General features: G+C 48.4%; 12 protein-coding genes across 12 annotated transcripts; 5 read left to right on the top strand and 7 right to left on the bottom strand.

Annotated features, from left to right (window-relative positions):
- Positions 1–4: 4 nt before the first annotated feature.
- VMA16 (H(+)-transporting V0 sector ATPase subunit c'') lies at positions 5–656 on the bottom strand (the record flags this gene model as incomplete). The annotated part of the gene is made up of 2 exons (XM_076683025.1): positions 5–416; positions 472–656. 2 exons carry the CDS (start codon positions 654–656, stop codon positions 5–7), a joined length of 597 nt encoding a protein of 198 aa, XP_076542633.1.
- A 639-nt stretch (positions 657–1,295) lies between these two features.
- TRVA0_006S00914 (uncharacterized protein) lies at positions 1,296–1,814 on the top strand (the record flags this gene model as incomplete). The annotated part of the gene is made up of 2 exons (XM_076683024.1): positions 1,296–1,314; positions 1,372–1,814. The coding sequence occupies 2 exons, from the start codon at positions 1,296–1,298 to the stop codon at positions 1,812–1,814; spliced, it is 462 nt and encodes a 153-aa protein (XP_076542632.1).
- Positions 1,815–1,827: 13 nt separating this feature from the next.
- On the bottom strand, positions 1,828–2,562 carry BUD32 (serine/threonine protein kinase BUD32; the record flags this gene model as incomplete). Its single annotated transcript, XM_076683023.1, has 1 exon — positions 1,828–2,562. One exon carries the CDS (start codon positions 2,560–2,562, stop codon positions 1,828–1,830), a length of 735 nt encoding a protein of 244 aa, XP_076542631.1.
- Positions 2,563–3,212: 650 nt separating this feature from the next.
- Positions 3,213–4,655, bottom strand: MAS2 (mitochondrial-processing protease subunit alpha; the record flags this gene model as incomplete). The annotated part of the gene is made up of 1 exon (XM_076683022.1): positions 3,213–4,655. The coding sequence occupies one exon, from the start codon at positions 4,653–4,655 to the stop codon at positions 3,213–3,215; it is 1,443 nt and encodes a 480-aa protein (XP_076542630.1).
- A 954-nt stretch (positions 4,656–5,609) lies between these two features.
- THR1 (homoserine kinase) lies at positions 5,610–6,668 on the top strand (the record flags this gene model as incomplete). Its single annotated transcript, XM_076683021.1, has 1 exon — positions 5,610–6,668. One exon carries the CDS (start codon positions 5,610–5,612, stop codon positions 6,666–6,668), a length of 1,059 nt encoding a protein of 352 aa, XP_076542629.1.
- A 256-nt stretch (positions 6,669–6,924) lies between these two features.
- On the bottom strand, positions 6,925–8,484 carry DAL5 (allantoate permease; the record flags this gene model as incomplete). The annotated part of the gene is made up of 1 exon (XM_076683020.1): positions 6,925–8,484. One exon carries the CDS (start codon positions 8,482–8,484, stop codon positions 6,925–6,927), a length of 1,560 nt encoding a protein of 519 aa, XP_076542628.1.
- Positions 8,485–9,606: 1,122 nt separating this feature from the next.
- Positions 9,607–10,593, top strand: COX18 (membrane insertase COX18; the record flags this gene model as incomplete). Its single annotated transcript, XM_076683019.1, has 1 exon — positions 9,607–10,593. The coding sequence occupies one exon, from the start codon at positions 9,607–9,609 to the stop codon at positions 10,591–10,593; it is 987 nt and encodes a 328-aa protein (XP_076542627.1).
- Positions 10,594–10,664: 71 nt separating this feature from the next.
- SPT4 (transcription elongation factor SPT4) lies at positions 10,665–11,156 on the bottom strand (the record flags this gene model as incomplete). The annotated part of the gene is made up of 4 exons (XM_076683018.1): positions 10,665–10,767; positions 10,818–10,902; positions 10,989–11,076; positions 11,127–11,156. 4 exons carry the CDS (start codon positions 11,154–11,156, stop codon positions 10,665–10,667), a joined length of 306 nt encoding a protein of 101 aa, XP_076542626.1.
- Positions 11,157–11,475: 319 nt separating this feature from the next.
- MYO1 (myosin 1) lies at positions 11,476–18,304 on the bottom strand (the record flags this gene model as incomplete). Its single annotated transcript, XM_076683017.1, has 4 exons — positions 11,476–15,012; positions 15,065–17,827; positions 17,888–18,031; positions 18,086–18,304. 4 exons carry the CDS (start codon positions 18,302–18,304, stop codon positions 11,476–11,478), a joined length of 6,663 nt encoding a protein of 2,220 aa, XP_076542625.1.
- A 1,716-nt stretch (positions 18,305–20,020) lies between these two features.
- Positions 20,021–21,142, top strand: TRVA0_006S00738 (uncharacterized protein; the record flags this gene model as incomplete). The annotated part of the gene is made up of 2 exons (XM_076683016.1): positions 20,021–20,118; positions 20,167–21,142. 2 exons carry the CDS (start codon positions 20,021–20,023, stop codon positions 21,140–21,142), a joined length of 1,074 nt encoding a protein of 357 aa, XP_076542624.1.
- A 665-nt stretch (positions 21,143–21,807) lies between these two features.
- Positions 21,808–23,430, bottom strand: ALG6 (dolichyl-P-Glc:Man(9)GlcNAc(2)-PP-dolichol alpha-1,3-glucosyltransferase; the record flags this gene model as incomplete). The annotated part of the gene is made up of 1 exon (XM_076683015.1): positions 21,808–23,430. The coding sequence occupies one exon, from the start codon at positions 23,428–23,430 to the stop codon at positions 21,808–21,810; it is 1,623 nt and encodes a 540-aa protein (XP_076542623.1).
- An 831-nt stretch (positions 23,431–24,261) lies between these two features.
- On the top strand, positions 24,262–25,386 carry KTR1 (glycosyltransferase family 15 protein; the record flags this gene model as incomplete). Its single annotated transcript, XM_076683014.1, has 1 exon — positions 24,262–25,386. One exon carries the CDS (start codon positions 24,262–24,264, stop codon positions 25,384–25,386), a length of 1,125 nt encoding a protein of 374 aa, XP_076542622.1.
- Positions 25,387–25,679: the final 293 nt, after the last annotated feature.

Below are 25,679 nucleotides of genomic sequence, written 5' to 3'. Positions count from 1 at the left end.
AAGGTTATTTGAATTCCGAGATGGTACCAGCCATGAGCAGGCCGACAATGAGGCCAAACAGACCCAGAATCGAGCCGAAAATCTCAATCACAAGAATCTTCACGAAAAGCGAAGAATCGGCCGCATCAGAAATGGCAGCCGTAGAGCCAGTGACACCCACGGCCACACCGCACACCAAGTTGCTCGCACCAACGGTCAGACCAGCCCAAAACAAGGCATAGCCGTTATACAAGTTGTTCTTCGAGTAGATCGCGCTGCCGCTGACGCTGGACAGGTTACCGCTAAACACAATTGCCATGATGAGGCCGTAAATAGCGACGACCTCGCAGAAAATGATGCTAATAAGGTTCTTGGTGGTAATCCGCGGAGCCTTGACACCGGCACCGAGAATCGACGAACCGGTAATGAAGATACCCCTATCTTTCGTCAGAACTACTACTTCTTCTCCAAGCTAATGACAAGTCAACTTACCAAGCAGCACCGATGACACTCAGACCGATGCACAACGCAATACCCAAGGACGCCCACATATACGGCGAGGTCGACATCAAAAACTCTCCGACATTAAACGATTCACCCTGGCCGGTGAAAAGCTGGTACAGCCCGACCACTGTCAGCGCACTAATCGCCAGACCACCGACTGTCAACGCATACATTGCTGTCCTTTAGAATAGATTATATATCTGGGTGGTAAAAGAAGGGGCAGCGATGGTGATGTTAGGCGACAGCTGGTTGGGAGAACTTCACCAACCACCTTTGAGCGACTACGACCTCTACGATCGCCTACACTGCCAAAGGCTGCACTTGTAGGAACATAAATTTGTAGAATTAATTGCGGATTTGGAAAGTTTGTAGAGAATTGGAAGTAGGTTTGGCCCAATTTTCGTGTAGCTGTAGGGAATATCGTACAGCAAGAAGGACTTGGACTGTTGAAGACTGAAGCAAATCCCAGCAGATGAACTATCAGCAGTCTTCATTTCTCGGCGCAGCCGAGCTACGGGGGTTTGGGGGCTGGCCCCCAAGTAGCGAAACCAAGCTGTACACTTTAGCGGACTACTGGGTAGTTATATAATAGGAAGAACTGTCAATTGGGCCCATATCCTGCCAACCTATCCAGTAATATAGTCTGAACGATTAATTCAGCAGCGTTACTGAATCTAGCTTGCTAGATAGAGAGAGAGCTCTTCATCACCGCTAATGTCAGTACCAACCACTCGTTGCCTAGCAGAGCGGCGGTCGCGGTTGGGAGCTATAAAAGACTCTCCATTCTCGCAGCTTCAGCCTAAAGCATCATCATGTCTGTCAACGATGGAGGTAAGGAACCAATAATTACATAGCAATATACAATCTGTAGCTAACGATCGGGTGAAGCACACCCAGTTCTTTCTAAAATCCCGCTGATTATATCTCCGTCGCTACGACCGCCCCAGGCGGTAACACTGCCGATGGAGTATAAACGACTAAATGGCCTGCCCCCACCCAGTGATTACTCGGGAACGCTAGATCAGATCATCTCCGACGCCGAACAGTTCAAGTCGATTGCCCGGGAGCGGCTGGACGTGCGAGTCGGCGCATACGACAAGTGGAAGAAGGACACTGAAGTAAGAGAAATTGAAGAAAAGAGGAAGATTGCCCCTGGATATCTCGATTCTACACACAAAATACTCCAGCCAAAACGGACTAATACTGCGCCCAATTCATATTCAAATTCAGCGTCAGTGTCCCCGCCCCCACCGGCCAGTGCCAGTGCCAATGCATCAACGTCGTCAATCAGCGAACTGGACTACGTGTTTGGTAAGACAACCCTTGGTTAGAAAAGAAGAAACACTAGCCCACCATGCTTCGCTTTCGCCCTCGCATTCGGACCTCTTCCAACCGCTTGAGGACCTCTTGAAGCTTGATCTTGTCCTTCTTGTGCTTGTGGGCTGAAGTGTACCCTTCCAGCAGCCACCGGTTGTACTCCTCGCTGTGGACCGGGTGGGTACTGGTGACTGCTCTCTCCATAACGTAAATATCAACTGCCTTGTCTTCGGGCATGTCGGCGTGGCTCGCCAGGCCAAAGTCTATAATGTAAGGGATATGTGTCGAGTCCAACATTATGTTGGAGGTAGTCAAGTCACCGTGGATAAGGCCATGCAAGTGGAGCGAGCCAATCTCTCGGCCTACCAGCTCCAGTTTGGCCCTGATCTCTTCGGCGGAGACCTTTTCCTCGCTATCCCAGATCCACTGCTTGAGGCTTACCCCTTGCACCTGCTCCATCCAGATGACGCCATTCCGCGGGTCTACAAAGACCAGCTTTGGTGCGTTAACAGTGCCGATATGGTTGAGTTTCTGGAGGATGCGGGCCTCAGACAGGGTCCGATGCTTGGTTAGCTGCGCGTCCAGCACTTGGTGACGGTATGGCTTTGGGGGCCTGTACTTGATAATGAGCCCGCCTTGATAATTGTCTAGGTAAGGGTGGGTTTTGGTCGAGTATACTAGCGCTTCTGCCCCCTGCGACACGGGGACGAGTTCTATCGACTTTGTGATCTCCTTAAGCTTGTTTTCTAGCCTTTCTATCATCTTTGACTTTGGAGGTATGCAGTGGATTAAGTTGTTGAAATTTCTCCCATTTCCGTCGCCGATCGTTAGTACCTCAAGCACTCGGATCGATACGAAGACCTCTATTTTTTGATCATTAAGCACTATGTATATGTTCTACCTGAAATAAGCTCTGCGCAGCCCCAGGGTGTTTGGTTTGACTAATCTCTTAATGAATATTCCGCTGCTTCCATTGACTTGGGGGCCAGCCCCCAAACCCCCGTAGCTCCGCTTCGCGGAGATCTCGTAGACATCAGTGAACTCCGCATAGCAGAGTTTTAGAACGGGTTTCTGGGACTGGTTCCCCCATTCACTCTTTTAAGCAATTATCAATAAATCATGAGATGTTATTGCTGGTACTACAGCGCCTTGATGTTATTCCAGATATAATTGGCCAAGCGTAAAAGCAATTGATCTACGAAGGCGTCCTTTGTAGTTGATGGGGTGTAGTTTGGCTTGATAGAGAGTAATATGGTTGGTTGGAGTGATTATTGGAGTGTAGTGTGGTTCCATGGTTAATAGTGATATCAATGTTAGGTCTATCCACAAGCTAATGGAGAGTTATACGAATGTTATGTTTATCTACAAGCTAATGGAGAGCAATATGTGTTAGATCTATCTACAAGTTAAAATTAAAACCACTTTCGCTTCTGGCTCTGGCTGCCAATGCCGTACTTCTTGAACACAGCGTCCACGTCGCCGAAGGTATCGCGCTGGCCCTGCATGACAATAGTCGCTCGCCCCGAACCGTCCTTGGAGGATTGGCCCGTGAACACACGCTCTGCGACGCGTCGAATGTCCTCGACACTCAAAGCCTCAATGCGCTCGCACATCTCAGTGACAGGAATCTTTGTATTGTACGTCTGGATCTGGCGGCCCAGGTCCTCCAGCTCTACGAGCTTGCTCTCGAGGTTCATCAACAGCGAGCTCTTGAGCTGGTTCTTGGCCCGCGACACCTCGTCGTAGGTCAATGCGCCTCGGCCCTTGCCCATGGCCAGGTAGAACTGCTGGCACACGACCTCAGCCAGGTACGGTGCGGCCTGCGGTATGCAACTGGAGGAAATACCAAACAGGCCCGTGTCCGAGTACGGATGGTTGAATGACTGGCACGACTCAATGTATCCAAACTGATTGAGGACGTGAGTGTAGAGCCGCGAGTACATGCCCTTGCCCGGACCGCCTGCCGAGAAGGACCCGCCTCCTCCCAGAAGTGTCTGGAGTGTCGCCAGAGCATACACGTCTGGATCTGTGATGGAAAGCCCTTCAAACGCTACGTACAGCTGCGAGAATTGCGGTAGATTGCCTATAGGCGGGGGCTGCGGAATGGTCAGCTCGCCGCCGGTGTAAACACTCTCAGGCTTCTCTACAATTTCAGCCGGATTCGCCGGCTTCATATCGCCCAGGTACTTCTCGGCCAGCTCTACGGCCCGAGCGTGGTCGACGCTGATGAACGCTGCCACAATTCTGTCCGGTCTGTACAGCTTCGCCCGGTACTCCTCTACAAGTTCCTTGGTCAGGAACGGCAGCCTGTCCTCAGGACACAACAGCGGGTTGCCAATGCCGCCTTGGAAGGCGGCTACGTGGGCCAGCTCCGGCAGGATGAGGTCGGACCGCTGCCAGATCTCGCCAATCTCGTACCCGACGGTCTCCTTCATGCGCTCGACCTCGCTTTCGGTAATCAGCGGGTTCCGTACCGTATCGACGAGTGCTGCGAACATGCCCTCGACGTCACTGTTGAACACAGACGCTTGGTACATCATGGACTCTCGCGACGAGGTGCAGGCGTAGTTACCGCCGAGACTTTCCAAGTCCTCGGCCATCTGGTTGGAGGACCGGGTCGTCGTCGACTTGAACGCCAGCCGGTCGACCAGGTGACTACATCCGCTGAGCCGGTCGCTCTCGTACCGCGATCCGGCGTCGACAAACAGGCCCATCGAGGCGAAGTACCCCGGAAGCGGATCGGTCGCGACCCGGACGCCGTTGCTCAGCGTCGTCAGTTTGAAATCGGCACGCCCGTTACTGGTAGCAGTCGCAAGACCCCGCTTAGCGGCCTTTGCCAGTTGTCTGCTCAACATTCTTCTATTGGTTCTATTAGACGAGAGAGAGCCTGGGTGAATAAGCCGACCGACTATCGGGTCTGGGCCTTGGGAACTGAAAAAATCCCCCGTTAAATTACTCAATTTTATTTTGCTAGCTAGCTAGCTAGCAAGACTGGTTGCTTACTGTATCTATTATCCAAATAATGGACAACTGACAATGGCCTTACGAATGATTAATGGAGTACACAGTGGTCTACGAATATTATGTTCTATAGATCTGCTTGAATACTGGCCTATGTGCTACCGATAGTAGCTACTAGTTACACTAGTGTGTACCAAGGGAACACGATCTTGTGGATTACTAATCGTCCGGCCGGAGCCTAGCTCTACTACGGCATACTGAAATGAGAAGCGATATTCATTATGACCACAGCAGCTAAATCCCTAAATAATGAAGACGGTGCAAAACTCAGTACCTGATCTAATGCACGATTGGTGAGCTGCTACGCTGCGCGGAGTTTTAAAGTTGGTCTGTAAAGTTAGTAGGATTGTAACAAATTTTGTTACGCCATTGCGGGTAACAGCATGATGTACGTAGCTGTAACAACACCGTTGGGAGATTACGTTATGCTGTAACAAGCCGTCCCTAGGCACTCGCTACAGCAATCAAACGGTGATCCAAGCCCTCCGCGAAGCGGAGCTACGGGAGCTCGAGGGCTGGCCCTCGAACGCACATGAGAATTGCAATTTTTCCTGGATATCAATGTAGTAAATGCCTGATATATTAGCTAGTTAAAATGCACCGAACTAGCTAGCTAAACTTATAGTCTGGCTAATTAGCCCTGAGACTTTCATGCATTTCGATCCAACGAACTCGATAGCAGGGTTCATTGACTCATTTGAACAATAAGCCGCAGACTGCACCAATTTTCGCCCATTTGGCTATTGATCCCCGTAGATCCAGTTTGATATCTCTTCAAAAGATTTACAATGCGCTCGTTTGAGATTTCCGTGCCTGCCTCCTCGGCGAATATTGGCCCCGGGTTCGATGTGCTCGGACTTGCCCTGTCGAGCTTTCTGGTGCTCAAAGTCAACGTAGACACTAACAGCCCCGAGACTAAGGACCCCAACAACTGCGACATCTCCTACGAAGGAGAGGGTGCCGCGGGTGTGCCATTGAGATCGGACGAGAACCTCATCACTCGAACTGCACTTTACGTTCTGCGATGCAATGGCATAAGAACCTTCCCAGTGGGCACTCGAGTCCACGTCATTAACCCGATTCCACTCGGCCGTGGCCTGGGCTCGTCTGGTGCTGCAGTCGTTGCCGGTGTCATTCTTGGTAACGAGTTGGGCAAGCTAGGTCTGAGCAAGGAGCGAATGCTCGACTATTGCCTCATGATTGAGCGACATCCCGACAACATTACCGCCGCCATGATGGGCGGGTTTGTAGGCTCGTTTTTGCGGGAACTGAGCGCCTCTGATATGGAGAGAGTCGAGATTCCCCTGGCTGAGGTGCTTCCACAGCCGGCTGGTGGTCAGAATACCGGGCTCGTGCCCCCTGAGCCTCCGCGAAACATCAGCCACTTCATCAAGTATGATTGGAGCGAATCTGTGCGGGCCATTGCCATCATCCCCGACTTTGAGGTCTCTACGGCCGATTCTCGAGATGTCCTGCCAAGCGCATATACCCGACAGGATGCCATTTACAACCTCCAGCGACTGTCCGTGTTGACCACTGCTCTGTCGAGAACGCCGCCAAACCCAGAGCTCATTTATCCGGCCATGCAGGACAAGCTGCACCAACCGTACCGAAAGATTCTTATTCCTGGCCTGACGGACATTCTTTCCTCGGTCACCCCGCGAACCCACCCGGGTCTGCTGGGCATCTGTCTCTCTGGTGCTGGTCCAACCATCCTTGCTCTGGCTACTGAGAACTTTGAAGGCATTGCCAATGAAATTCTGAAGCGATTCACCAACAGGGGCATTAAGTGCTCGTGGCGATTGCTTGACCTTGCCAAGGATGGTGCTGTTGTTACCGAACATTAATCTTTACATTTCCTACATACAAATATGCACATAAGCAACAGCAGCTGTTACAGTTTCTCTTGATAATGTGTTGTAAATATTATTTTATGATACTTCTGCGAGATAATAAACTTGCCATTGGCTTGCCAACTGGTCCTGTAGACCAACTAATAGTAAACTATAGCAGATTAATAGGTTACTGGTAGATTAATAGGTAGGGATGAAAATAAACTACAGGCAAGAATCACAAATGCATTGACATGTAATAAATAAACACTTAATAGACGTATCTGAAGTTTGGGTTCTCCTTATCGGTAAGATCCAAGAACGCATTAGAGTAATCTTCTACCGCCATCTGGATAGCGTCTCGCTTCTTGTTTTCTCGGTAGAGATGGAACGCCAGTACGAGCACAAGAAGCAGCTCCATAAAGTGAGAGAACATAAGAGAGCCCATGCCGAGTTGGTACTCCGGCTTCTGAGACTCGAGATAGAAGAAGGGCCCTGCAATGTTGCCAACTGCTACGCCAATGAATACAGCAGCATTGGCGAGCACCTTCTTCGTATGACCCGCGACGTTACCGGTGACCATGGAGAGGAAAATGACAAACGCCGCATTGTACGGTCCAGTGCAGTAGTAGCAAAGAAGACGACCGATCCGGTTGTGGTCCGGAAGGAAGTAAAGACCAAACGCGCCAGCAATGTTGGGAAGCATAAAGAATGCTACAACCAGGTGTCGTCTGTTCTTGCCAATCTTATCGTTAACGGTAATGGCAATAAGAATGGAGGTGGCGACAATGACTCCGTTTGGCACCTGCATGACAGTGGTCAAAAGAGTCGAGAAACCGAAGCCCTTGATAATGATGGTACCGAAATTGCTGAGACCACCGTTTGGAATATTGGCAAAGAGCGCAATGAAAAAGTAAAGGTAGATTTTAATGTCGGTGAAGCCCTCCTTAACGTGCTTCCACTTGAAGACCTTGGATTCAATACCGGTCTGGTTGGCCCGCAATCGAGAGAGGAGGACCTTCTTCTCCCGCTCGTTCAAGAACTTGGCGGTGACAGGGTTGTCCGGCAAGAAAAAGAAGACAAGAATACCCCAAATGAAGCAGAGCGCACCAATGATGAGGAACTCGAACTTCCAGGATGGAAGTGAGCCCTGGATGTGACCAATGCCGTAACCGAGCAGGCCACCGACAGCAATGCCGAGACCATTGGCACAGTACCAGATACCAATTCGAATCGGCTGCTCCTTTCGCGTGTACCACATAGACGTGATGAGCATGAAAAGCGGGTCAGAGCATGCCTCGGCAGCACCACCGAGGACTCGGAGTACGCAGAGAGAGGCGAAGTTAGGGCAGGCAGCCTGGATCATCAGGAAGCCACCCCATGCACAGATATTAGCTCCGAGATACTTGGCGACTGGGAGTCTAATGGCGAGATAGTTGGTAGGCAAGGACCAGACAAGAACACCAAAGTAGAACACCGAGGAGAGCCAGCTGTACTGGGAGCCGTGGAGGTTAAGGTCTGTGGTCATGCCGAAAATGGCAGAGTAGGATAGAGTAGTCTTATCGACGTAGTAGAAGATGTAGCAGACGATAAGGAACGGCAGGACGGCGAAGTCAACCTTGCGAACGACCTTTCGAATCTCCTCTGGAGACGCGTCGATTTCTTCATCTGCGCCGATGATGCCAGCGGCCTTATCGAGAGGGCCATTGAGAACAACCTTGGTGTCCATGGCCTCTTCGTCATACTCGACCGCTACCTGAGCGACATGCTTTTCATTCACAACTGGTGTAACATTCTCGTGAAGTTCAGAAACGGGTTTATCGGCAACCATTAGAACGCTTTGCCACGCAATTGATTTATATTTTTGTAGAATCCGATAGTGAAGTATTACCAAAGATAAAAGCGCTTCCAAAATGATGAACTATGTGAGCCAACAACCATACAATTATTGGAAGAATGAATCAGAAATTAATACACTGTTATCAATTGCAAATATTTTTTTCATCTGCTTCTATCTCGAGATATATTTATACGATTTTTCGAACCCTGACGATATTAATTATTAGCTCCTAGGGTGTAACGTCGACACTCGCCCCCACGCTTCGGAAAGCCCGTCTAACCCCCGACTCTTTTTACTTAATTTCACATTCGGCATGATTACGCAACAATAATGCCCCGCTTTCCCATGCAAGATGTCAGATCTGTAGCTTAAAACTACGAGAAAATGGGGTACAAAAACGCATGTGCTCCGCACATCTGTCTACAGTCCATACTTCTTCAGCCGCCCTAGCCCATATTTTCGGCAGGGGAGTGCCCCCCGCGGAGGTCCCAGTCGCTTCGGCGGGGATTCGGCACGGCTGTGCACCATCCCACCCGAGATCCATTGGTTAGCCCTTCGTTGCCCTGATTTACAAGACGGGAATCCTCCTCCGAGTATGTGTCCTCGAAATGGGGTTATGACACATGAAATCTATTATTGCTACTCTACTAAAACCGAAATTTCGTTCTAATCGGCAAATACCGAAGCATGCAGCTCAAACACTCAAAATGCATGCAACTTAAGCAGTCAACGTTCGGCTCTCCCAACAGGGACGCGAAGAGCAGATCATCCCAAAAAATCAATCAAAATTGCAACTCGACCTTCCAGGTAATGCATTATTATCACAGGTTGGCTAGTTATTCAAGTCGTGGTTAACATTTACGGCAGTTCGACCGTAATATAAGTAAAATAGATATATATACCAGTGATACTGGGTCGAAGAAAAGACAAAACAAAAAAAAAACTGGTTCATGCTTCGCAGTCTCTTCGAGTAAATCACTATCGGGACTGCCTGGTACAATAAAAGTGGTAATAGAGGGGAATATACAGATATACACGGCATTCGGATCCTAAAACGCATTAATCCGACATATTTTTTCATACCGAGCTTTGTGGAGAATCCACCCCCCCACCATGTTGATATCATCTTCTCGGCCGAATCTGATATCGTCATCGGGTCTCCTTTCAGTGAGGGCCGGTCATAGATCGGGCCTGGGGCAACTAGGGGCACTTGGTCAACTACGACTAGGGAAAAGCTTTCACCCGTCGCCAGCAGCAAGAATAGACCTGGCCACTGTGCTAGAACCAATACATACAACGCTCCAATATGCTCATAGTCTCGGGCTGCCTTGGTATGCAGTTATCCCGCTAACGGCTATCGCATTCCGAGGATGCATCACCCTGCCCATTGCTATTGCCAATAGACTGAGGAGTCAGAAGCAGGTCGAGCTGCAGCCTCTACTCGCGGGGTCAGTGCCTATCCTCAAGGCTAGACTCGCCGGATCAAAAGCAGCACAGTCCGGCCAGCTGACGAAAGACCAGATAGAGCTATTGACCACAAAAGAGCGCCGCCGGAGGCGAGTCGAATTGTTCCGCAAATACAAGTGCCAGTCGTGGAAATCGCTAGTGTTCCTGCCAAGCGTTCAAATCCCACTCTGGATCTCGGTAAGTTTTGTCATCCGAGCAATGTGTGGATGGACAGCCATACCAGGCATCCCGCTCGAGGAGCAGTTCCGTGAGGAGTCCCTCCTGTGGCTTAACGGCCTGACACTAAGCGACCCTTACGGTGTCCTGCCTATAGCGATCGGCGTCGTCAGCTTGGCTAACATGGAGTGGAACGCCAAAAATATTAACACAGCCGCGGCCATCTCAAAACAGTCTGGACTCAGTATTGCTAAGATCCTGTCGAATCTTTCACGAGTGGGGGTACTCTTCTTTATGTCAATTACTTTCCAGGCTCCGGCCGCCCTCTGCCTCTACTGGCTTGCATCTAATACCTTTTCTCTGATCCAGAATATGCTTCTGGATAAGTTCCTTCCTCTACGCTACGTCCCTCCCGCTGCCGACAGAATCAAGCCATTGACGGAAATCGACTCTACAGCCTCAAGCGTCGATAAATAAATTAAAAAGCGATAGTACGTAATACAAACAAAACCATTGGTACGCGTCCGATGACAGAGCATTTGGCGCAATTAGTCCTGGGCACTGCCGTCTCGCGGTCTATACTCTACACCTTTTGCCCGTAAGTCTTCTACAATCTCCTGGGGCAGTTTACCGTTGACCTTCACAGCATAACTAGATTTCACTTATTAGTATCAATAAAGAAAGGCCAATTCTTTACTTACATTCCATTCTGGAATCCATCGATTCGCAGCCATCGCGCAACCCACGAATTCTCGTTATCGCACAGTGCAACCTGACCCTCGAATGCTGCCGCCCGGTTAGTATTACATAATTCACGGATCAAAACTTCCAGTATTTCTGGACATTGCAATGCAAGTCATTTAAGAACTTACAGGGACTAGTACAGTCTTGGACCATGCCGTCATCGGCTCTAAAGTTGATCAGACTCTCACAGTTCGGACATCCGTTTCGCACAAATTCCTACAAAAATTAGCCAAAATAAGAATAACCCACAAATCGAAGAAACATACTCTGAAAGGTAGCACGATGCCACATATCATACACGCTCTTTCTGTTCTCGAGGACATTCTCAAGTACTCGGTCCTCTTGATGGGCGTATATTTCACATCTTTAATTTCAGTCGGTGTTTTCTCACGCAGCTCCCAACATGCCCCAGCCGCATAAGCCGCATACCTTCCTCACACCAAAGGCACCTCACCCTCCACGCAGTCGAGCTCCCGTGGCTCTGTTTCGCAGAGAATCCCCGCTGCTTCAATCGACTACGGAAGCTAGTAATGCCTGCATTTGAGTATATGTTAACCAATTGCAATACCATATATTCAATTAAAAAAAAACACAATATGTATCATGAATAAAAACTTAAACAAACGAAGGCTGCCGGTTGGTGCTATACTCAAAGCGACTCTTCCAATCCTCAAGCTCTTTCTCCAATCGAAGAGCCCGCTCCTTAGCATCTCTGGCCTCTCGCTCGGCTCTTCGTGCGGCTTGTCTGTGAGCCGTCTCCGAGCTCTGGATTGCCTCCAAAGACTCCGTAAGTCTCTGTACACGAGAATCACTTCGAGCGGCATCATCCTGCAGACGAGAGATATGCTTATCCTTCTGACTCAATTGGTTATACAGGTCCTTCACCGATCGATCGTTAGACCTCAGCTGCCTTGTCTCTTCGGCATACTTGTGAATTTGCTCATTCAGCTGCGCCTCAAGTGTGCGGACTTTCTCCTGAAGGTATTTAGTCTCATCAGTCTTGGGCCTTAGCAGCCGTGCCTCAAGGTCGATTATCTTCAGATTCAGCGCATTCTTCTCTTTCTCTAGTTCAGCATGCTCTGTTCTCAGCTCCTCATTCATCTTACGCTCTTGCTGGATCGCCAAGTGGTCCTGCTCAAGCGTCTCCCGCGTCTTCTTAAGCTTCTCTTCAGCAGCGTGAGACATTTCTGTTTGTCGCTTCAAGGCAGCTCGCAGCTCTTGAATCTCTTTGTCAGAAACAGATGCTCCTCTCGATCTCGGCAGCTCAGTGCCCTGCGCAAGCTCCTCAAATCGTTCAGATACCTCACTGAGCCTCTGCTCCAGAGTACGCTTATCTTTCTGCAACTGATCCCGGTCAACGGTTATCTCGTCCATGGTGGTCCGCAGGGTTCTCACTTGAGACAGGAGCGATCCAATTCGCTTCTGCGAGTCTCGGTACGCGAGAGTAGACTCTTCATTCTGCCGTGAGAGCTCCTCAACTTGTGCCTCAAGCTGATTCTTGATGCCAACCCATGATCCTTCTGCTGGCGGGTCGTTACTGTTCTTCATCCGATCCATGCGATATTCCAAAGTCTTGATCTGATGTTGGGCATCAGCACGTTTCTGGCGCTCTGCCTCTAGCTCATTCGACAAGAGCCGGATTTCCTCACTGTATCGAGACCGCATAGCATCCAACGACGATGAAGCCTCCTTGACATCTCGGTTATATCGGTCTTTGAGCTGTTCCAACTCCTTAGCCACGCGCTCATGTGTCTGGCGTGTGTGGCTCAGATCAATGGTATTGTCCTCGAATTCACCTTCCAGCTTATGCAGTTTAGACTGAAGTTCCATGATCGTCTTCTCAGCTTGTCGATAATCACTCTGGACCTGGATGAGAGCATCCTCGGCCTCCTTAAGCTGACTCTTTGCAAATTGCTCTGCACGGCTGGCTTTGAGAACAACAGTCTCCGCCGACTCTAGGCGACTGTAATATTCCTCGGCTCGCCCTTTGTAGAGCCTCATGCTACTAAGAAGATCCTCATTCCGTGCAATCTCAGACTCTAACTGTACCTGGAGATCTGCCATCTGCGACTGATCCAGTCCACCGTTTGGCAATCCAGGGGTAGACATCTGAAGGCTATATAACTCCTTTTCAAGACGATTCTTTTCCTGTTGAGTATCCGCAAGCGATTCCTTGACCTTAACCAGGTTCTTTGAGGTGTCATGATACACTGCCAGTAAGTCATTCTTGGAGTTCTGCAGCGACGCAAACATGTCCTCAACTTCTTCAACGGACTTGCCAGAGAAATTGGGCAAAGAAGAATCAACATTTTCCTTGTCACCGACACTTTCATCACTAGCAATAGACCGACGGCCAAGGGAAGCGCCAAAGCTGGAGTTATTGAGTGAGATTGGGCTAGATTTTGGAGGACCCATTCGAGAGTTGGCTCCAAAAGTTCCCCGGCTGTTGGACTCATTACCACCGAATACACTGATGTTGGCGAACGATGTGCTCATCGGTCGTTTGTGGCCTGGCACGAAGCCTTTGCTAGATTTCTGAGTAGGAGAAGAAGTCAAGTCGTCCAAAATGGCCCGACGGCTGGCGAAATACTTTGATTCCCTCTCATCCTGTTCTTTATCCCATCTCTCTTTCATCTCCTTCAACTGGGCCTCCAAAAGAGCCTTGGACTCTTCGGCATCCTTTCTCGCCTTCTCGGCATCTTGGACCCTCTTACCAAGGTCGACAAGGTTGTCAATTTCAGGACTTGTCTTCGATAAATCCAAAGGGCTCTTAGATTTTGGATGGAGTATTTTTTGAAGTACCATCAGTTGATCAGTTCTTTCCTTGAGCTCATTCTTGGCTGTTTCAAGAGCAGATATCAGCTTCCTTCTGGCTACATCCCCTTCAGAGCGATCTCGTCTTTGGTTCTCGTTGGCCTCTTTTAGCTTGTCATATTTTTCTTGAATCTGATTCTTCAGTCGTTCTGCAGCAAGAGCTGTTTTCTGCTCCCTAGATATGTCATGGTTCAAATCTTCGACTTCTCGAACAAGCTTTTCCCGCTGCATCTTCAGTGTATCATGCTGCACATTAAGCTCCTCGTGTGCCTTTTGAAGCCTCTTCTCGCTGGTCTCCAAAGCCTGCTTTTCTACAGTAAGCTTTTTAACACGAGAGTTGATCTCCTCAGTAATAGAAGAGCGCAACTTTTCGATTTGGTCGTTCTTCTTCGACAGCTCCTCTCTCGCCTTTTTCTTCTCGAAAGCTTCATTGGAAGCAATGAGCCTTGAATCCTCAAGCTCTTTAGAAAGACGGCTCTTCTCAATCATGAGGGACTCTTTTTGCTGAGTGAGTTCTTCGATCTTACTCTTGTTCTCGCTAACAGTCTTTGACAATCGCTCTTTCTCCTTCTCAGCAGCCTGCAGCATATTGTCCAGAGAATTGGATTTCCTGCTCGCATCTCTTAGCTTTCCTTCCAAGTCTACCATAGATGCGTCGGTATCTTGTTTGCTCTTCTCGGTAACCTCTAGCTTCTGTTTCAACGAACTCAACTCCTTCCTGAGTCTCTCAACGTTTGCAGATCTCTCCTTTTCAACCTTTAATTCGCGCAGAAGTGAAGCTTTTTCATCTGCAGCAGATTGCAGCTCAGCATTTTCGGTCTTGAGCAATTCCTTTTCTGAAGCGAGTTTGTTAATCTTAGCCTGCTTAGCGTCGATTTCACCCTGGAACTTCTGTTTCTCCGCAGCGAATGCCTGCGCCTGCTTTGAGAGGTCCAATTTGAGATCTTGTATCTGATTGTCAAGCAATTTTCGACCTTGGGACTCTTTTTCATTTTGAGAGATCTTAGCCTCAAGAAGCTTTCTGGAATACTCCGCCTCCTTTTCTAGGCGAGAGTAGCTCTCTTGAAGCTCTTTCATATCTCGTCGCGCAACCTTGAGCTCTTTCTCCATTGTGTCATGCTTCTGCTGAAGGGAATATTTGACCTTGTTAATCTGCTCCAGATCTTCCTTGAGCCGAGAAATATCAGACTTATGCGTGGCCAGTTCAGACTCCTTCTTCCGGAGAAGTTCTTCGTAGCCAGACGACGTGTTAAAAAGATCATCCAATTGGGAACGAATGTCCTTATTCTCCTTCAACAGATCTTTTACTTGCTTAGAGGCAGACTCGTAATTGCTCGTCTAAAACAGTTAGTTCAAATACTCTCGACATATTCACAAGACAAACACTTACCAAGCTCTTAACCTTGCCTTCCAGCTCCTGGTCCGATACCTTGAGTTTCTCTTCAAGTTCTTTGATCTTCTTATCCTTGTCGGCCAAAAGGCTATTCAAGAACTTGAGTTCCTCGCTCAGCTTCTGACTTTCGCCATTCTTGGTTTCTTGGGCCTCAAGAATGTTCTTCAATTCTTCCTCCGTGTCAGCAATTTTGTCTATGAGTTCTTTCTTCTCATTTTCCAGTAGACTTATAATGTGACCTCCATTCTCCAGTTCTTTCTTCCAGAGATCAGCCTGGGCATCGACTCGCTTTTTGGATTCCAGCAATTGTTCACACTGGCTTTCCAAAGATTCGAGTTCTTCTAATGCCGTTGTCAACTGTTCTTCCAGCTCATTTTCTCTTGCCTTTGCACGCTTCAAAATCTCTTCCTTGTCAAGTGCGATCAAACGCTCTCCTTCTAAGACTTTGTTCACTCGCTCGAGTTCGAGCTCGGCCCTTCGTTGATCTTCTTCCAACTTTGCCCTTTGAGATTCGTATTGCTTTACTGATTCCTCAAGCTTCTTAAATTGCTGGTCCCGAATGCGGTTGCTACCATTTGCCTTTGCAGCGAGCAGGAGCGGGCGCATTCTGACATAGAGCTTCCACCATGGATTTGGCTTTAGCTGGAGGTAAGTCTCAAAGTTCTTCTTGATGAGCTGAGTGGCTCGGGACTTGAAAAGCTCCTTCTCCACTTGACGCCGAACAAGGTGACCTCGAGCAACAGACTGGAACCGACAGATCAACTGGCGGATCATAGATTCACGGCGCTCTTCAAGTTCTGCAAGGACACCAGCCTTGAAGAAAACTTTGGTAAGACCGATTTTGTACAGGTTCTCGTCTAGGCCCATGTCCTTGAGGATGATGCTGGAAGCCTTTTGACCCTCAACGTATCCTTTAGGCATATTTTTTGCCAACACCTCGTATCGTTGTCTAAACTCAGAAAAGAAGAGTCGGTTTGGATAACCTGTTCTCGCAATTCTAATGCCCTCTAGAACACCATTGCATCTCAATTGGTCGAGGACAAGCATATTGTCGAACTTTCCAGGCTTCTTCTCATGATTTGGAATAATACATCGCACGAAGTGGGGGTGAGTCGAATGCAACTGAGTCATCAGATGCGTGAGCTGCTCTTTGTGACGCTGAGCTACGGTCCTGAAGATACCCTTTTTCACTCGAGAAGCTCCTCCCATTGCAGCAGAAACAGCGTGCTGCGCCTTTGCTTCCTCTTCAAAGAGCACACGAACAATTCTCTCCGAGGAATCAACGAGCAATTGCGTTACGTTGTCGTTGAGTGGATCCTTGTTTTTCTCGAGCCATCCTTCTGTCCTGTATTCAACATCAGCAGCGTAGTGTGTCAGGGTGAACCCTTGCGTCAGTCTAGATGGCCTGAATTTCTCTGATTTGCTGCTCCAGAGCTGGTTCAGTTTATCAGTGAATGTCTTGTCCGTAGCCTTGGGCATAACGCACTCTTCATCGAGGCAGGAAAAGATACCCATTGGGTTAGGCTTTTCAATAAGATCAATGGTTGGCTGGAGGTCTCGTCCAAAGTCGATGAACTTCCATTCAATGTTTTCTCTAGTGTACTCCTCCTGCTCAAGAACGAACATATGGTGGTTAAAGAACTGCTGGAGCTTCTCGTTGGTATAGTTTATGCAAAGCTGCTCGAAACTGTTCTTCTCAAAAATTTCAAAGCCGGCGATATCCAAAACACCGATGAAGGTTGTATTGTCATTGGTACGCTCGAGGGTATCGTTGATACGATTCACGATGTATGCAAAAATACGTTCATAAAGGCTCTTGGACAGAGCATCAAGCGCATTCCGAACCTGAGAAGCACTTCGCGACTGAGTTACCCATTCACGGCCGGCTTTCACTCGTGGTCGAAGAAGACCTTTGGAAAATTGATCTGGATTAATGCCAAGGAGGTGGCACACCTTCTCTACCTGTGGGTAGTTAAGGATGCGTCCTTGATCAGTGTTCTCTGCACCAAGCTCGATGTTGCCGATATGCAGAATGGCAGACACCAGGCGGAACACTTCATTCTGCTCCACAGAGGAGATGCCCATAATCTTCAAGGCTGAAATGAGCTTATGGAACTCCTCTTTGTCGTTCACGTCTTCAATAAGCTTGTTTGAGTTCTTCAGGTAATTGTAGCTATTAGCCTCAGGTTCCAGCATGAGCCCTTCGAGGTGGTCCCTCGAAGCACCTGACAAGAGCTGGTAGAAAATGTGGTAGTTTCGCTCCTTTGTATTCTGGTAAATGACTCGAGACTTCTCGAGAAGGTACCAATCAATTGAGGCACCAGCAATCTGCCCTGACTTGCTAAACTCGATTCGGATGAACTTACCGAATCGCGAAGAGTTGTTGTTGCGAACTGTTTGGGCGTTACCAAACGCTTCTAGTATAGGGTTCGCCTGCAAGATCTGCTGTTCAAATGTCGGCGAATTGGGCTTAGATTTTCGTGCTTGCTGCGACAGGTGTGACTCTGATGTGATCGCTGCAAGATATTGAATAACTTTCTTGGTATTCTCGGTTTTGCCCGCACCAGATTCACCAGTGACTAGGATCGACTGGTTCTCGTTGAGCTCCAGCATGTTGCGAAACGCCAAATCCGCGACAGCGAATATATGTGGCTTGGTTTCATCGCGTTGCTTATTCTTGTACGCCGCAATAGTGTCGCTGTCGTAGATCGGTAGTGACGCATACGGGTTAACCGCTACCAAGAAAAGTCCTGAATAAGTCTGTTTGCGTTAATTAGCCCTTCTCCTCACACCTGGCTTTGCCATGCTTTGACCACTTACGTAGATATTCTTCGCTGCGTATCGAGTTGACAAATTATGCACGACTGACGCCTCATTGAGATAGGTCAATTCAGCCATATCATCAGCCTTGTCGAACTGCGGCGGGTTCACCTTGTCCGCAATCTCGGCGCTTACTACGCGGTCCTGAACACACCCAGTTAGTCTTGTTTTTCGCAACAGAATCGACGCGTCACTTACCGAATCATCGCTGCACCGCACTCTGAACATGCCATTGGTCTCCTCAGAGACCACAAATCCCTTGATAAACGCGATATTGTCGTCTGGGATCCACACCCACTTCTTTTCCTGGAATTCGGCATCCTGGACAGAGCTGCTCGTGGTAGACTTGTCGTCAGTAGCTAGCACATTCGAAATCGGCGAGAAAGTCTGCGACTGTCGCTTTACCCGGCTCGCCATCGTTCCGCACTTAACGGATCAAAATATCAAAATCTGGGTATCGAGTGTGTAGGTCAAAATCCAAATAAATGGGGCCAAATTGTTTGTATCGAATTATCTCCTACAATTGAGGCGGCTGCCACGTTCATATGTACTGGCAAGCAATCTGGCGTGGGTTGGTTGATGACAGTGTCTGTCTTACTACCCGGACTGAGGATCAGGGTTAGTTTTTGTTTACACATTTTTGGCGCCCTGCTGACTGCGGATGGTTGTTGCCCTGGCAACGCTCCGCACCCAAAACCCGAATGGAACACCAACATCAACATACGGGGCGCGTCGCGTCACGGCAATATATAGACTACTGTATAGGTTTACGATAAAGACGACCTAAGACGCATAATTTTGTCTTAGTATGCTCATAACCGAAATTGAGAGAGACTAGACTGCAGCAATAGTAGGAACGCTTTTTTGTTCATAGTTCTGGAAAACAACTTGTACAGTATGTACCGATGGCTTGATTGCTCGGGCCTCTGTTTTTGTAACGCAGAAGTAGGGGCAGCAAATACGGTACATATAACGATAACTTAATTTTCATATGTATGGAGCTGCATGAAGGATCATTTCTATTGTTTTGCTATGTGCCTATGCTTTCGGAGGCGGGGTGCGGCGGATGCGGCGAGTGCGGCTCAAAAATAAAGTTCAATAAAAACAGCAACTAATCCTCCTGCTTATTTTGCTGTAAGCAAAGACCCTTCTTTAATACAGACAAACTGCAGCTCCATAGCAGAGACATGGGTGGAGTATCCAAGAAGAGAAGCATCTCTGGATTTGTAAAGGACTCGGCCCGGCGACTCAGGAACGTTACTGGCTCGTCCAGTGGTCGATTCGACCAAGGTGATGACATTAACAAAACGGGGACACATGAGCATCAGCTTCAAATGACAGATGCCCAGAGTGAGAATAGCAAGAATCCTGAAATAGGCACCTCTGGGAACTATGAAACAGCGGTATCTGCACTAATAAAGTCAGCAAACACAGCCGCCGCAGCAGTAAAAACACCAATTGCAGATAAGTACGCTTCAAAATCGGTATACTCCGGCACTAATGGTACTGAATTTGACTTTGAAAGCGGTATTAAATATCCCTAACTATCCCAACTGGGTGCACTGACTAACGCTTTTGTTTGAACAAGTAGGAGATGCGACAAAACAGCAGACGACAAGACGATATTCCAGACTAGCCTCCTTCTACAATAAGGGTACTAATGCTCTGTCAGGAAAAAGCGCACCAAAGTCTACCATAAATTTTTCATCATCAAGCCCATCAACCTCCGATAACTCAGCAGTCAATATTCCTATTCCTCCGAAGCAAATACATGACGCAGCTATAGTTTCTGAAGCTACAGTCGAGTCTCTTGTGACCGCCAAATTACAGGAAAATCGGTTTGAAGAGGAAGGAATTGCTGATGATGAAAAGACCTCTAGTGAGGTGGAAGCCGAGACCGGCGAAGATATATTACAGTCGGGCAAACTGATTTCGCTACAATCTGACTCTGATACACCATGTAGCAAAAGCCCGACTCAATCTCGATACTTCAGATTCAAGAGCAATGAGAATATAAATCGAATTGCTGAATCATTGGCAGTTACACCAAAGGTGATTGCTTACCCCGCAACGCTACCGTCTCAGAGAATTATCTCCTCCTCATCAAGTGGTAGCCAGGAAGATGAATCACTTATGGAAACCACCAGGAAGTATAAGCGGCTAAGGGCATGGTCCATTGTGCTCGCAATTGTACTGTGTGGTTCGGTAATTGGTCATTGCATCCATATCTAGTGAGTAACCTTCCTTGTGAACGTCTCTCCGATTACTAACATTGCCAGCTTTACTGACCAAAGTACTGCGTACTCTCGCAAGCTCCGATTGCCGGATATAACCCCAAATTCAACTCACATGAACTTCAGCCAACATCCAGACATCCTTGCCGTTATGAACGACACCCAGCTGCACAAAGTGTTTTATGGTATAACCTATACTCCTGATAACGCCCAATACCCAGATTGCCAAGTCAGCATGAAGGCCGTTACCCGAGATATCGCGCTACTGTCGCAGTTGACATCAAGGATACGACTGTACGGGACTGACTGTAACCAAGTGGACCATGTTTTGATGGCGATTCAAGACTTGGGGGTTGATATGACTATTTCCATCGGGCTCTGGATAGATAGGAAGCTCGAGGTATCGCTTCGCCAGTTCATTGACCTCCAGGAAATATTATCCAGATACCCACACAAACTCATCGACTCGATCTACGTGGGCAATGAAGTTCTCTTTCGTGAAGATGCAACTGTGATGGAACTTACGGGTTACATTCGATACGTAAAGGAGTATCTCAAACGAAACCACATCGTGAAGCCGGTAGCAACGTCCGAGATTGGCTCGAAATGGAACCCTGCCCTTGCAAAAGAGGTGGACATCGTATCTGCAAATATCCATCCTTTCTTTGGAGGGATCGATGTAGAGCATTCGACTATTTGGACTTTCGATTTCCTTGTTGATTATATTGCCAGGAACATCAATGCGACTTCCGAAACGAAATTCATCATTTCTGAAATTGGATGGCCCACGGAAGGAGAGCCACTCAAACGAGCACGTCCAGGTGTTCGAGAGCTGCAGCGTTTCTTAGATTCATGGGTCTGCCTGAATCAAGGTGATGAGGTCGGATGGTATTGGTTCGAAGCGTTTGACGAGCCGTGGAAAGCCAAGTCGTGGGACGAATCTACAAAATGGGAACCTCATTGGGGATTGTTTACTCCCGATAGAAGGCTCAAAAATATCAGGATTCCGAGCTGTATTTAGATTATTTCTATGCTTTTTATCACATTTATGTATTGGATGATGGTTATATACCAGATACCTTTACAGTTTTGCTGAGGACCATACGTATATTGAGGGTTCCTATTAAAGCAATAACAAAGCTAATCATATAGAAACTTGCTGAAATAGATAGATCATAGTGCCTAATACTTTTTCATCTCACACATTGTGCCAGTGGTGATTCATAGCCTGCTACCGGTACATCGATCGATATTGGTCGATTGATCGCGGCCGGCCGGCCGGCACCGGCCTATTATAAAATAAGATGTATTAACGTTATAATATTGCCTAAATTATATGCCGCGCGGCGTATGTACGACATCAATCCTGCGCCCGCGAACGCGACGAGCGACTATAAATTTTCAGCAGACCAACAATCCACTTTCTTTCCTCATACATATTTTGTACTCTCGATATACCTCGCAACGTGAAATTCGCACCGTTTTCTGATTGCATAAATGGCCGAGAGGAGAGCAAGTGGTCAATGCCACGCCCTTTCAATATCTTGACTGGATCATTCCGACATGACAAGTTGAGTTCGCTTATGGGAAATATTTCATTAGGTAGTGTGCGTAATAAACATGATTGATTCTATTATACTCGCTGTGGGGGGATATCCCTGCTAATAATATAAATTAAGAAAGATTCTAATGTACATAAAGTTTATACAAGGTCCACAGATAGAACAGCCCGAAGCAGGGGGTGCAGAGTAGCACGTTTAGAACTGCCCACAGGTCTGGGTATCGTTCCAAGTAATAGGAGTCAGGGACCAATGCCTCTGCTAGGTGTAGGGCGACAAGACCGGCATAGGAGCCAACCACAATCAGCTTCCATAATGTGTTGGCTGGTAGAATCTTGGAAGCCCGAGAAAGGTCAAAGTTGCCGACAAGCCAATTCCAACAGAAGAACATTGTAGCGTATTGCAATTGAAGGCCCTCACGCTGGAGAAGCGGCCACAACGAGAATGTTGCAATGTTATTGACCCAAGTGATTTTAGCAATGGTGTCTGCGTTGGAGCTGGCAAGGAGCAGAGTAACTGGCATTAGCGGCACCAGTACGGTTTTCTCGTGTACCTGGAATGAAAAGAGGAAAAAACCCCATGCTCCAGCACTAAACGCCCATGGCACCAAGTGCTTCCTGGGGTAGAAGAAAATTAGAGCCATTGGAGGCACGATCGAAGCCAGCGTAGCAAACAGACTCAATTTCTGTAGCTCGGCGACCGAAAAGATGTTCTTAATCTTGATGAAGGTGTTAACAAAACACCAAACATTGGCGACTTTGTCTTCAAACAAGCCTCGTGCAAATGGGAAAATGCGGAAAAGCATTTGGCTGAGCTGTTCAATGCCTCCGGCGAGCATAAATGGCCCAAACATAAGGGCAAACGTAAAGATCACAGTCAGACCAATGCCAATGAGCTGCAGAAAGTTGATTCGCGGAATTGTACAGCATCCCAGCAGGTAGGCGAAAATAATAGGAGCATAGTACAGGGACATCTGTTTGAAACAGAGCGCCAGGACAAACAGAGCTGAGGCAGCCAGCTTGTTGGAGTACGCTAGATTAACAATTGACAGAAGCACTAGACCCAGCATGATGCTATTGTACTGGAAATGCCCATGATCGATGAGAATCAAAGCAGGCTGGAACAGGATAGCGGCTGAGGCAATTGACTGGTCAATTGAGGTCAGCAGTGAATGGTTCTTGCCATACCACCGCACAAACCAAATAACGGCTGGGATATAGAGAAGAAGCTCGAAAATAAGCACAGTAGCCCTCATATAAGACTTGAGGTCATAGTCATCAAGCCCCCGAGACTTGTAAAGCTCAAACCACGCGGGGTTGACGATGGAGCCAACCTTACCCAGCAGCCAGGAATGGAATGCAGTCAATGGCGGGTAGTCCAGCCCCCACCACTCCAAATCATGGAAGTACCATTCCGACATGGGCACATGGATCGTCATCTCCATCCAATGCCTCTGCGCTTCAAAGTCTCCGTGTAGGGGCTCCTGCTGGAACCCAGAGTAGGGACCCAGCCCGACGGCGGCCCTCAGAATAAGGGCAAACGAGATGTAGACATACCGCGCGACCCATTGGTTCGAAGCAGATCTGAACGGAGAAAGGAATCCGCCAAGGGGGGTGTCTGAAATGGGCGAGTCCACCGTACTGCTGTGATGAGAGGACAGCTTTCTAGTCGCCTTCGGTCGGCCATTTGCCCCTTTTTTTGGTTTCAGGTTTGCCTTGGAGGGCTTTTTTTTCGGATTTTTACTCGACATTCCCAGAACGCTCTCGCATATACGACGGGCTCGATACGTTCATGGACCTGAATAAATTGGCAGCACAGCTCCGTACGTGGAAGGTGGAAGCCCGCGACCTATCCCAAAGTTGCACAGCCGCACTCCATCTTAATCCAGGGGGGGGGTCGGTGTAGTTTACTTCGGCAATTTTTTTTTTGGTGTGCTGGGACGGCTATAAAACTCCCAACGCCTGCGCATGCGCCGACATGCCGACATGCCGACATTTATCCCCATACACTACTGGACGGAGCGATCATGGCGGGCTAATCACCTTGAGGGAACAATGAAGTGGGCAACTATAACCCTCTCTACAAGCCCTATCAGATGTATTGTATTCAACCGGTAAGACTTCGGAACTAAATTACAAGCCTACGTTAATAAAACCCACAGCCATTAATCTAAGATGAACCATTAATCTAGCTAGGATTAACCTAAAATAGCCTTGATCGAGGCTGACTTGGTTTCATGCAGGTGGTGGCTTCCAACGTAGAACCAGGGGTATACGTATGCGACGCGGAACAACTGACAGTACATGCCAACACACCAAGCGGCGGAAAGAAAAAAAATATTTCGCCTCGCGTTCGTTGGACAGCTCTAACAAATTTCTGAACACGGAATAGAAGAGAGATAGGGTATCAGCGAAGGTTTACCGGCGGCTTGAACCCAAATATTTTTTTTTAATACACTGGGAAAACCCCTCCGTCTTCAGTTCACTTTTTTCAGAAGGGGTCGACTTTCCTACTCCCGTTCAACACCCTCCCACCTACCCACACACACTCATTCAACAACCTCTGCCAACTATTGTACCAAATGAGGTCATATTTCCGGGTCATATACTGGCTCGTGGGTGTGGCTGTGTTCACGCTGATGCTACACTCGCTGTGGTCGAACCAGGACACGATCAAGACGACTGTTGGTACCAGCCAGAAATGGGCCGACGACAAATACCACTCGCTGAGGCGGGAGAACGCTACGCTCGTGACTCTGGCGCGAAACAACGACCTCGAGAAGCTGCTCCCTTCTGTGCGAGCCGTCGAAGACCGGTGGAACTATCAGTTCCACTATGACTGGGTCTTCCTCAACAACGAGGAGTTTAGCGACGAGTTCAAGGAACAGATCTCGGCGCTGGTGTCGGGCCAGGTCAAATTCGGCCTCATCGAGAAAAAGCACTGGAGCTACCCGGAGTGGATCGACCAGACGAAGGCCGCCGAGGAGCGAAAGAAGATGCATGAACAAGGTATCATGTACGCCGACAACGAGCAATACCGACACATGTGCCGGTTCGAGAGCGGCTTCTTCTTTGAGAACGAGCTCATGAAGGACTATCGGTACTACTGGCGAGTCGAGCCTGAGACCGATCTCCTGTGTGACATTGACTACGACGTGTTTAAGTACATGCGGGAGAACAACAAGAAGTACGGCTGGACTCTGTCGATTACCGAGTGGCCCAAGACGATCCCGACCCTGTGGAACACGACCAGGGAGTTCCTCGACCAGCACCCGGAGTACATCCACAATAATGCGCTGCAGAACTTTGTGCGCGACAAGGACAACCGGGAAGAGTACAACATGTGCCATTTCTGGTCCAACTTTGAGGTTGCCGATGCTGATTTCTGGCGTTCCAAGCCGTACCAGGAGTACTTTAAGCATCTTGACAAGGCGGGCGGATTCTTTTACGAGCGATGGGGTGATGCTCCAGTTCACTCCATTGCCGCTTCCCTGTTCATGGATCGAGACGAGCTTCACTTCTTTGACGATATTGGGTACAAGCATCCACCGTTCGCTCACTGTCCTGCTGCGCAGAAGCAAAAGAACTTGCGGTGCCACTGCATGCCGGAGAAGTCGTTTGATTGGCACAAGAGTTCCTGTCTGCGAGTTTATCTTGAAGCGTTTGGCGAGCCATTCCCAGCCGACTATCGAGAACCGTTTGGCTAACACCACTTGAGAAGCCATGATTTTGCAAAAGGTTTAGAGCAATTGAGAATAATATATGTACTGTATATGCAGACCTCTGTACCACCAGATATATAGAATCGAGGAGATTCTTAATTGAACTTGGGGGCCCAGCCCCCAAATCCCCGTAGCTCCGCTTCGCGGAGATATCATTAGCAATCAATGAGTTTTGGGCGAACTGATGCCCAAGTTTAATTAATGATGAACGGAGCACTAACTAGGATTATGGTCCGGCGGAAAGCCATTTTCAATCGACAGTATGAACTTATAAAAGT

This window comes from Trichomonascus vanleenenianus (genome assembly GCF_965637985.1).
Source record: "Trichomonascus vanleenenianus strain CLIB 3782 genome assembly, contig: TRVA0_006S, whole genome shotgun sequence".
Classification (NCBI taxonomy): domain Eukaryota; kingdom Fungi; phylum Ascomycota; class Dipodascomycetes; order Dipodascales; family Trichomonascaceae; genus Blastobotrys; species Blastobotrys vanleenenianus.
Note: the sequence above shows the minus strand (reverse complement) of the source record. Positions and strands in the feature narration are given on the sequence as shown.